The sequence below is a fragment of the Pseudochaenichthys georgianus genome, chromosome 17 (genome assembly GCF_902827115.2).
Source record: "Pseudochaenichthys georgianus chromosome 17, fPseGeo1.2, whole genome shotgun sequence".
NCBI lineage: Eukaryota > Metazoa > Chordata > Actinopteri > Perciformes > Channichthyidae > Pseudochaenichthys > Pseudochaenichthys georgianus.
This window is the reverse complement of record NC_047519.1, coordinates 33,694,951-33,707,111: the sequence shown is the minus strand read 5'-3', so window position 1 is coordinate 33,707,111 and position 12,161 is coordinate 33,694,951. Positions and strand designations below refer to the sequence as shown.

Here is a 12,161-nt window from a genome sequence, read left to right as displayed (position 1 = left end):
TTGAAATCTTAAGATTGCTGCTATTTTAACTTTAAACCGTCTGTTTTTTACGTTCGTCTGAAGCATTGATGTACGTTGTGAGAGTCTTAATACTCCTTTATTCAATACAGATTGTGAAACTGCTGCTACGCAACGGCGGTAATGCTTTCCAGGCCAATAAGCGCGGGGAGCGCCCGGTGGACGTGGCCGACTCTCAGGAGCTGGAGCAGCTTCTGAAGGGAGAGGTGCCGCTGTCGGACGAAGAGGAAAGCTCTTCAGGTATAAAGAGAGTACTTTGGAGTTTGCCTACCTCCCGTTTAAAGTTTTTATTATTTTATAAATGATTTATTTCTTCTACTAATTCATCCAAAAAAGTATAATTCATACACAAAGGTAAACACAATTAGTAGAAGACCTACTTCATTTATTAAAGCACCTGGTGTGTGCATGTTTCATTGTTACTGATCCAGACGGCTTAGACGACAATGTGTTTAGGGCTTTACTCTGACATGCATCGTCGTAAATATGGGTATAACGTTCAGTGTTTCCCCAGGATGGAGTCATAGCAGCGGTGCGAAGAACTTTTGGTTTTTTTGGTACCCGACTGGCGCCCCCTAGCAGCGGCGCGCTGGGGGCGAACACTGACATTTAATACTAACACATGGTTGCTTAAAAGTCTTTTTAACTCACGAAACACGTTTTGGGGCATAACTCGAGAGTATCACACAAGTTGGCTAAAAGGATGAAGTGATGACATTTGAGTGTTTCTTTTTATGTACATGGTTAATGGTCTATCGAATAGTAAGCAAATTCTAGTTTATTTTAGTCGCATTCTTCATCGGTATGTTTATTTCTCTTTTTAAACTAAGAGTAACTTTAATTCCTCGTATGTTTAAACCCTTACTTTTCTATAAACGCTGATTCTGATTGTATTTTCCGTTTAGTAGTTCTTGCCACCAAGGGAAATGTAATAATATACTTTAAATTGTCTTAGAGAAATATGTTACGGTGTAGATGTATCGTGTAATCTTCACTTATGTTTGTGTGATTTAATTTTGACTGCTATTGACTTTCATTGTGTCATTTTAAAATAGATGTCGTCTTCTCTGCAGAGTCTGAAGACCCTCCGTCTGTCAATCCTTCGAGTGTGGATGACAACGTGGAAGACTCCGATACCGAAAAGGACTCGGATGGCAAACCCGTCTCGAAAGCGCCATCATCCGTTCCCGGTCTGGACGAGTACGAGTTCAAGGACGAGGAAGAGGAGGAGGATCTCGGTAAAGCCTTGAACGACAGACACGTCCTCCGGAGGGAACTACGGCAGCAGGAGGAGGAGAAGGAGAAAGAGGAGAAGGAAAGGAAGGAGGAGAAGGAAAGGAAGGAGGAGAAGGAAAGGAATCATGTGGCAGCAGGAAAGCAGAGTGGAAAAGGGGATTCATCCTCCAAGTCCAAAAAGCAAAAGACTCCCCGTGTCCACTGCAGTTCGGATACGTCCAGCGACGAAATGGAGAGCCTTCCAGAGAAAAGGAATTCCCCCACCTGCTCTCAGAGCTCCGAGAGCCTCAGGACCGAGACAAAGTCTAAAAAGGACATGTCTGAGCAAAAGGACAAAGGCAAAGTCAAGAAAAAGAGCAAGAGCCAGATTAAAAACAAGGAAAACCAAGAGGATGGGAAGGAGAACAGCAAAACGTTGGTACTCTCTCTTGCGACTGTGTCAGAGAGCACAGAAAAAGGTCGGGAAGAAGACTCTTTCAAGATGTCTTTCAGTCCGAAAGACGACTCATCCGTCCACCTCTTCCATTTGTCGTCCATAAAGTCACCAAAACTGAACCACAGCCTGACTGATAAACAAACGCCACTCAAACAGGAAAATACTAAGATGTGCATTTCCATCAGCGACAGCTCGTGTCCGGTGGACGGTGTCAAATACAACCACTACACAGAGGCAGACTACTGCACCGAGGGCTCCAGCACCAAGGGGTGCAAGCACAAGGAGAAAAGCAAACATCAACAGAAAGACTCGAGCGGAGACGGGGACGACGGTCGATCGAGTCCTTGCAAAGACGCCGGCAGCATAGGAAACAGCGTAGACGGCTCTGAAGGTGCCTTACGGAAGACGGACCTGGACGGCAAAGTGGTGAAGAAGCATAAACTTAAACACAAAGAGAAAGACAAACACAGGAGGGAGTACGAGGCAGAGCGCAGCCGCCACAGGCAGAAGGAAGCCCGGAAAGACGGCCACAGGAATCTGGAGTTTGACAGAGAGTTCTGGAAAGAGAACTTTTTCAAAACCGACGAGACGGATGAACATTTGCCAGTGAAAAAGGAAGGTGACGAGAACAGTTCCCTTCAGAGGACCTCGGAGTTCCCTCCTGTCAAAGAGGAGAGGAACACGAAGGAGAAGCACTCGAGCAGCAAGGAAAAGAGGCCGAGAGAGGAGCGGGAAAAGGACAAGGCCGTGAAAAAAGAGCGGAAGGAGGCGGCGGCTGTTAAAGAGGAGAAGGTAAAGGATTCAAAGCCGAGTGAGCGTGACGAGAGAGTGGACTGCCACGGCTCGGGGCGGATTCCTGAGGAGACAGAAGAGACAGACGAGAAACCCATAAGTGGGATCACAGCTGATCAAGAACAGCTGGAGCTCTCTGAAAAAGGCTCACGCGAGAAAACTGACAAGAGGCTCCCAGGGAAGGAGAAGGATTCAGAGAAAATGGAGAAAAGACACCCTGACAAGGAAAAAAGGGTCAAAGTGGAGCACTGTGACAAAGCTGAGCCGCAGAACTCCGTGGACCGCTGGAAGGACAAAGAGAGAACGGCGGCCATCGCTTCCCACTCGCCTGGAGATAAAAACTGCAATGAGAAAGTGAAATCTTTATCTATAACTAAAAAGCACGAAGACAGCCGGAAAAACAAAGATAAGTTTGACAAGCGGTCCGACAGGGAGAGGCTGGACAGAGAGTATAGTGTTGGGGAGCGCACCCTCTCTGAGAAGAAAGGCAAAGCTCTTGAGAAGAACACAGATCTCAGCAAATCTGATCGTACAAAAGAGAAGGACTGTGAAAGAAAAAAGAGGGATAAAATAAAAGAAGGGACTATTTCCTCAAGTTCCAATCTGAAATTGCTTCTAGAAGAGAAAAAGAGCTATCTGTCGGAGAGCAGCAAGTCCTTATCTAGTAAGTCAAAGGAGGAAGTTGTGAGAATACCAGAAAAAGATCGCGACCGCAGAGACCGGGACAGAGACTCGGATAAACACAAGGATAAGGAGCGGCACAAAGACCGCTCCCAGCAGGCCAAAATAAGCAAGGCCAAAGCCAATGACACAGATGCAGATAAGGCCAAATCAAAAGCCTCGCCGGTAACACGCGACGCCAAGCCCAAAGAGAAAAGGCTTGTGAACGATGACCTGATGCAGACCAGCTTTGAGCGAATGCTCAGCCTTAAGGACCAGGAGATCGAGCAGTGGCATCGCAAACACCTGGAGAAAATCAAACAGAAAGAGCGGGAAAGGCTTAAGCAGCGGCCTCTGGCAGATCCTGGGAAGTCCAAACCCAAAGACAGAACAAAGACCGAGCCATGCCTGAGTAAGGAGCTCATGCGCTCAAAAAGCTCTGAAGCGTCTGATATCCACAACAGAGATAAACCCTTGAAGGATGGCACCAGCCCCAGAACAATGTCGCTCGATGGGAAGACTCTGCCCTCCATCAGCGCAAAGGTCATGTCAGCGGTGGAGAACTGTCTCACCAGATCGCCTCGACCGGAGAGCGATCGCTGCGGCATCATGTCCAGGTCTGTCTCCTTGATATCTGTTGCTAGCTCGGAGGATTCGTGTCAGGCGACGACTTTAACGCCCAGACATGTTGAATATGACTCCGACGTGAACCTGGAAGCCTCAGACTCCCAGCCGGCGTTCCTCCAGTCTTCCCTCGTCATCCAAGCCACCAGATCGCCGTCTGTTCACGATAAAGATTGTCTTCCTGACGTCCCGCAAAATAATCGGACACTACTTCCCGGCAGACATGAATCGCCGTACCTCAGGGCTATTCTGGACGAGGAAGCCAACTCCTCAACGGAAGGTAAAGCTGATGAAAGTCTACCTAAACCGAGCCAGACTACTGAGGAGCCGGAAACAGGAGAGACCTCGGCAGAAACGGAGGAGAGTCAACAACAATGTTTGAATGCAGCTGCGGACTCAGCCACAGAGAGAGAAGGGATAGATCCTGTTGGTTTAACAGCACTAATATCAAACGCAGATCCTCAGAGTCAAAGCCAGACACTTCCAGAGAGTAGTACCTCTCAAACGGGCTCAACAGAAAAAGAAGTAACTCTTCCTTCCTCTGCAACTCTTCCTTCCTCTGCAACTCCTCCTTCCTCTGCAACTCCTGTTGTGACGGACCTACCATGTCCGACAGAGACTCAACAAGCAGACATTAAGGATTCAGAGAGACCATCCACGCCTACAGCTTGTCTACCTGCTGAAGCAATAGACACAAACTCAAAGCCCCTCCAGCAGGACGACACTGTCTCTGGGGACGAGACTGAGCAGCTGACAGAACCAGCCACCACACACGTGTCTGAGCTGAAAGACGAACTTGTAGTAGAGAGTGCTGACGGAGCGGAAGAGGAGGAGAGTATGGAGGTAGACGGCAGAGTAAGTCCTGTTCCCTCCACGAGTTCGCACATTCCCAGCTTCTCTGCAGGAGAGTCCTTGCCGGGCTTTACCCAAACAAGCAGCGAGTCAAAATGTTCTTCAGAGGATATGGATGTATATGACCAAGACTGGCAGAACTCAAGACCTGAAGGCGACGCTGCAAGTCTAAATGCTCAGGAGGAGAGAAAGGACTATATAGCTGCGACGGCGTCCTATAATGCGAGCCCTGAGCACAAAGCTGAGGAAGTGACTGACGTCCCGCAGAGCTCGGAGAACAGTTACACTGCTGTTTCAACGGAGAGTTATTCAGGAGAGGGTGTTTTCGCTACAGAGGGATCCTCCGAGGCGACGGCAGAGGCCAGCTCCGAGCCGATGGAGGTGACGCCTCCCGATGAGAAACCAGAGTCATCTTCAGCTGGTGAAGAGCAGAGCATCATCCAATCGGTAGCGAGGAATGATAGCAGCAGCAGTAGTAGTAGCAGCAGCAGCAGTAGCAGCAGCAGTAGTAGTAGTAGCAGTAGCACCTGTAGCGCCTCGGGGAGCTCCTCTCCACAATCTGGAGACCGAGACTCTGATTCCTCTGGCGCTAAATTCAAGAGTCGCTCTGCAGAAGATGAAATGGACATCCACCATCCCCATCCACGCAAGAGAAAGATGCCCAAAGCTTCGTGCTCGCAGTCGTGCTCGCAGTCATGCTCCGCCACTCAGCAGCAGGACAAGGAGCAAGGCCAGCAGTCTCTGGCGGCCATCGTGGACTCGGTGAAGCTGGAGGAGATTCAGCCGTACCAGACGGAGAGGGCCAACCCGTACTACGAGTTCCTGCACATCCGCAGGAAGATCGAGGAGAAGCGCAAGGTGCTGTGCAGCGTCATCCCGCAGCCCCCGCAGTACTACGATGAATATGTGACCTTCAACGGATCCTACCTCTTAGATGGGAACCCGCTCAGCAAGATCTGCATACCAACAGTGAGTTCATTTCTTTTCAGATATTGGTAAAACTGATTTGTTTTCCTCAGAAATATTTGTATTAGATTTTTAAAAGACAACAACAAACATCAACACATTACACATTTCCACATGTACCCCTTCCCCAGTCCCAAACAGACCTGAACAATATGTGAAAAGATATCTCTGGAGCACAAAACAAAAGAGACGGTAGCTGGAAGTCTAGGACAATACATAAACCCCAAATAAGTGTTCTTCTGATGGCATTAATTATAAATAACCACGTCCTGCACATGTTGAAGACATTTCTTAACAAAAACGGTGACTAAATATGTTCGTCAACAACCTTTTTTTTCTCCATGACTAACACAAGACACTGACGCAGCGACACCAACGTACTTTAACACCGACTGTGACTAAATCACATGCAGTACTGTTGGCGGGAAAAGACCAATGAAGGACTTTACCCGTCTCATTTACGATTGAGACACAAAGTATTAACTGATATTATTATTTTTCAATGCAGCACATATTCCTTGCTTCTTGCTATATCTGTATTACAGTGGCAGCAAACAGTGAGCAATATAATCTGACTAAATAAAGGCAAAACAAATCTACCGTTTTGATTATACTAAAGATTGAAATACCCAGACTTTTATTCAATTAAAACTTGACTTCAAAAGGAATGAGTTTGACAACATATGATAAAAAAAAATAGGGCATTTTACACGGGACAAATTATATCAACATAAAATAATGTTGTATTTAAAAGATAAACTTTGTGGTGGTAATTATAGATCACATCGTCCAGCTCCAAATCTCAGCATTCACTTAAAGGTCCTTTTTAATATCTTACCTCTTGGGTGCAGCTTATATATCATCACACAAATGAGTAAATGAAACTGAACCAACATGTTAAATATATTCTTCTTGCTGACATCTGCATGGTGAGTCATCAGGCGTGTCTTTGCAGCGATAACGTTTTAAACTCTCTCTCTTGTGTGTTTGAACAGATTACTCCACCTCCATCATTACCTGAGCAGCTGAAGGAGATGTTCAAACAGCAGGAGGTCTTCCGCATGAAGCTCCGACTGCAGCACAGCATTGAAAGGGTGCGTACTTTTACTCCACAGGTTTTGTTTTGGTTGTGGAGACGTTTTTAATGCCACTTGTAGAAGCTGAAATGGAAAATACTGTTAAAGAAATACCTGTTTTTGGAAAGCCTCTTTTTGAACCGGTGTGGTTCTCACTGTGTTGACTTTACAAGGATGTCGGAGCATTAAAGATACTTGCTGCGGATTCTTTACCACCCACACCACATACTATTGCATTTTATTAATCAGATGGATTTGTCTTCCTCCCCTTCAGGAAAAGCTGATTGTTTCTAATGAGCAGGAAGTCCTACGAGTCCATTACCGGGGCAGCGAGAACACTAGCCAATCAGACGCTGCCTTTCAGTGCCTGCACCGTTTATTGGACGCTGAAGTGTACAACATGCCGCAAGAAGTCCAGGTACGTGACCTCTGTTTACCTTTAAGGTTCCTAATGAGACGTAGGTTTCATTCAGTTCGTCCATAAAAGAAAAAAAAAAAAAAAAAAAAAAAACAGTGGATAATTGCTGTGTGTCTGGTTGTTGTGTTTGTTTGATGTTGTTGTGTGTTTGATGGTTGTTGTTGTTGTTGTTGTGTTTGATGGGTTGTTGTTGTGTGTTTGATGGGTTGCTGTGTGTTTGATGGGTTGTTGTTGTGTGTTTGATGGGTTGTTGTTGTTGTGTGTTTGATGGGTTGTTGTTGTTGTTGTGTGTTTGATGGGTTGTTGTTGTTGTGTGTTTGATGGGTTGTTGTTGTGTGTTTGATGGGTTGTTGTTGTTGTGTGTTTGATGGGTTGTTGTTGTTGTGTGTTTGATGGGTTGTTGTTGTTGTGTGTTTGATGGGTTGTTGTTGTTGTTGTTGTGTGTTTGATGGGTTGTGTGTTTGATGGGTTGTGTGTTTGTTCCACAGAACGATGATGGCAAAACGTCAGTGAGAGACCGATTTAACGCCAGGCAGTTCATGTCTTGGTTACAAGATGTTGACGACAAGTTCGACAAACTAAAGGTGAGATCGCTGGGATTATAACTGTGTTCACGTTTTCGCTTACAAGTTTAAAGTAAATGTGTTTTAATTGTTTTGGTTTTCCATTTTCTGGGAACGTTCTCTCCCGTATTCCTCATGGAAACCCTCCGGCACACATCTCTTACTTTGTCCATCCAAGTTTTAGGTATTTGCTTTTTTGGCAGGCTGTAAACGTTCCTCCTGTTTATCCCAGCCATACATGGATCCCACGGGGAGCGTCGTCTGCGGTCCTCGTTTGCTTTTGTAAATATACATTTAAAAATGAAAGAGATAAATGTGAGGCTCCAGCAGATGACGGGTTCCAAAGTTAGAGCGTATTTGGTAGGGATGCACGATAATGGTTTTTTGATACCGATACCGATAACTTCCTGCTTCTCAAGACCGATAACCGATAATAATAAAAATGTTACGCCACTAATTATTTTAATGCGATTAACGCATGTGTATTTTTTTTCCTCGGCCGCCCGTAGCTTCAGAGCGCATCGAGTTTAAAATACCATCTACACGCTGATGCTGACAGCCCCGCTCCTGCTGCCCGCTTGTGGCAGACCACACTTCCACGCTCACCGACTGGCCATCGGGAGGACCGGGAGGGTGTGTGTACGTGTGGCCCGAGCGAGCGAGAGAGAGACCTTATGTGCATTGTTGTTGTTAGCATCTGGTGCTAGCTAGCTGCGCTAACGGATATAAGGAGCTGTTTAAATGAAAACAGAGGAGCGACATTTTGCCACAACTGAGCCGAGCACTTGACTTGATGCAGGAAGCAGACAGTGGGACATTGTACGAACAATCAGCACGGATAGTGCACAACATGATTGCAGCGTCCAGGCAGCTCCGGTTCACACCCACACCGCAGTATTTTTTTCTTTTTTTTTACCCAAAAAATATATCGTATATTATCGGGGCTATTAATACTTTTATCGGGTTTACGGGATGACGTCATAATTCCTAATATCGGGCCGATAATTATCGTGCATCCCTAATATTTGGTGTGAAATTCCCTTGTTTTCTAACTATCCTTACACAAAGGGGCAGAGATTCAATCTAACAAATAGTAATCTATTACGCAGTGGAGTATATTAATTAATTGTTAACCATTCAAAATATACCGTGTTTATAATCAAATGTATAAAAGTCTACAAGCTTGGAAACCGCTTTGTTGCTGATATTCATTTCATAGGAGGACATAAAATGTTAAGCATCAGCTTGCACGTTCTACTTTAAAGCAGATCTGTGTCTCTTGGCGTGAAGAAGTGGAATTCTTTGCCGAATGATTGAAAGGGCTGTAAGAACATTGTTATGTTTAAGAAAATGTATAAAGAAAGTGTAATTAGACGGTATGAAGTTGACTTTTGATTGTGTTCTGGTTTTATCAGGGGGTCCGCGGGGTCTTAAAAAGTATTAAAAGTTGATCAATTTAGTGAAAATGAAGGCTATTAAAAAGTATTAAACGGCATTTTCCAAGGTATTACATTTTGTAGCTTGTTTTCAGTAAGTATATAAATGGTCCAAAGAGGTTGTGTTCTACAGTCTGCCTGAATGTAATCATGGCGTAGGTGTGTAGTGTGATTCTGTGGAGTTTATTTATGGCATCCCGTTGGATCTGACGTCATCTGAACAGGACATCGCGCGCTCACTGCTTGATAGCGCGCGGAGGTCCGTTTACGCCGGTTGTTAAGCAACATCGTTTTGGGGAAATGCAAGTTTGCGTCCAAATGAGATAAGGAGAAAACAATCAATACTGTATATAGTCAATGTGAGGCAAGGTAACCGGTTAAAACTCAAAGTGGAGATGAGGTCTTAAAATGTATGGGAAGGGTCTTAAAAAAGGTCTTAAAAGGTTTTACATCTGACTTCAGAGTTCCTGCATACCCTGATTATGTTTCAGTATTTGTAAGCCACTGTGACTGAAAGAATATTGCTTGTATGGTTATTTATTTTGTTGTAATATTTTAAGAAGGGGCAGGTCAAATAAGATTGTATTCTCCCTGCTCCATTCCACCATGTTTTGTTTTAAAATAACTGCCATGTGTGGAATAAATAAATACAATTTGCCGGTGTTTCCCATGTTTGTCTTTGTGGTCTTCTCATGACCAAATCTACCTTGAAAAAAGACATTGTTGAATTACATAGGAAGGTGTGGTTGTATAAAATGATTAACGTGTATGTCTCCCCCTCAGACGTGCCTCCTGATGCGGCAGCAGCACGAGGCGGCCGCTCTGAACGCCGTGCAGCGTCTCGAGTGGCAGCTCAAACTGCAGGAGCTCGACCTGGCCACATACAAGTCCACCAGCATCTTCGAGATCCCAGAGTTCTACATCCCGCTGGTGGAGGTCAACGACGACTTCGACCTCACCCCGATATGAGCGGCGGGACGGACGAGCTCTGGCGGCGGCGGCGGACAGATTCCGGACACGAGAGGCAGCACATTCACAGAAGAAGAAAATGTGAAGCACCTAGAATGTGGCGGTGAAACACAACGAGCATTTAGAAAAGAGGTGGTTTCACTCCCAACGCTCTCACAGTCCGAACCGGCACGAGGACTCGGTTCCTCCTGCAGGAGAAGGAGGTCCAGAGGAGCCCAGACGCTGAGGGGGGGGGGGGGGGTCAGGAGGAGGAGCAGCGTGTGGACGAGGACCACCGGCTCCTCCTGCAGCACGGTCACACAACTGAAAAGAGTTCAATTGTTTTCAAAGTCAGTGTTGATGCATTGTGTACAGACTGTGCTCTTAATTTTTTTAACTTATTTTATACATAAAACAATTGTGCATTTGTAAATAGCCATGTAATTATTGTTTTAAACTTGTAAAAACAAAAAATAGATATTTTGATTGTAAACTTGTTCCGTCTCATGTTTAATGTCCAAAGTTGGTTTTTATATCTTCTGCTTCGTCCGTGGTGTTCTTGTTCTTCTCGTTGTTGTTGGCTTCAGATCTTAAGCACGTGTTGGCTTTCGTTGTTTTCTCTTTTTCCTGGTTTCCTTCCTCACCTGGAGCTTCACGCCACAGCTGGTGTTTTTTGACTTTGGCAATTAAATGCTGTGCATGCGTTGCGTTGTTTGTACTTGTTTCCTAAAGAGCTGTACTGTGGGCTTTGTGAGGTTTACTGAAGTGTTCCAGCTTTTTGTTATGTCCCTCACTCCTCGTGTGTTGTCCATGTCTCGCGCACATTTACAGTCTGTTGTGGCTTCCAAGGGAAAAAAACACATACTTTTACACTTTCAATGTGAGATCACAACAAAACCTATTTTTTCAACATAATGCCTTTTTGAACAATAGTTCTAAAAAATGTCTATTTTAATATTTACTTGTTACATGACTTGTACATATTTGTAATATATAATTGAATAAATTTTATTTGTTGTGAAATTAAAATGGTTGGACTTGGTTTCATTTATCGCTCAGCGCGAGAAATAACGGCTGAATCCATCGGTCGATAATATAAAGAAAATGATACTAAATTATATTGACAATTGTTTATTTATAAAATCTATATATATTTAGGTTATAAAGATGCCACAGTGGTTTTGTTTTCTAAAATGTTGGACATATGTAATATAAACTAGGCTTTTTAATATATTGTGTATTTATTATTTTAAAAAGTATTAACACTGAGGTTGCAGCCCCTGTAATTAAGATGTACCTTTTAGTGGTAATTCTCTTAAAAGCTGTATCATTCTCGGCCAGTAGGTGTCGCTGTACAGTCGGCTCAAAGTGCTGCAGACTGAACAAACTAACACGATTTTTGTAAAGCTCTTTAATATCAAACGTTAGTCTAACTATACTATGCATTTATCATTCCAATAATATATAATTATAACAATCCAACATCTTGGATAATATTGTATTTTGGCTTTGACCAATGCTATTTTAATTTAACGTCAGAATAAAGAAGAAATCGTACATTTTCTTTTCAGAATCAGCTTCAAAAGCCAAGTAAATATGTAAACAAATAATTTGACTCCATTGTGTTGCTCCCTATTCTTACACAGACAATATACAGCTAAATATAATAACTACAGAAAGTTGAACAAAGTTATATAAAACGTTGACTACTATATATTTGTACATATATCTCAAACAACTAAATAGCAAGCCAGAGTGCAAAGGCTGCTGGAATTAATATAGCATTCATGTACAGGTTATATGCACGATAATTACTAAAAATATAATTGATAGTGGGGTTTATTCACATGTTTAGTGTTAATGCCTGGAAACAAAACAAATATTCCGTGTTTAAATAAGTTGACATGTTTGCCTTGGTTTACACTGTCCCTCTTCTTAGACTGGATTTACATTTAAAGTGTTTTCATTGAAGGTGTGTCCTCCCTCCCCTGCAGGCTGGAAGTGGGGCCTGTTGTGTTTGATGGAGTCTTAGGAAAACACGTGTAAACACATGTGGAGTGAAATGGCCCATCAGAGACTCTCCCGATAGCAGACTCTCGTTTCTACAAATGAGCTTTGTTGGGGAGGGGAGGGGGC

General features: G+C 44.1%; 1 protein-coding gene across 1 annotated transcript in view; it reads left to right on the top strand.

Moving 5' to 3' along the window:
* ankrd12 (ankyrin repeat domain 12) overlaps positions 1–11,054 on the top strand; it is a 39,592-nt gene extending 28,538 nt beyond the window's left edge. The window contains 8 exon segments of the mRNA XM_071206377.1: positions 111–258; positions 1,092–5,587; positions 6,580–6,678; positions 6,935–6,985; positions 6,987–7,032; positions 7,035–7,078; positions 7,567–7,662; positions 9,861–11,054. Of these exon segments, the coding sequence (XP_071062478.1) occupies positions 111–258; positions 1,092–5,587; positions 6,580–6,678; positions 6,935–6,985; positions 6,987–7,032; positions 7,035–7,078; positions 7,567–7,662; positions 9,861–10,046 (5,166 nt within the window). The 3' untranslated portion in view covers positions 10,047–11,054.
* The last annotated feature ends 1,107 nt before the right edge of the window (positions 11,055–12,161 follow it).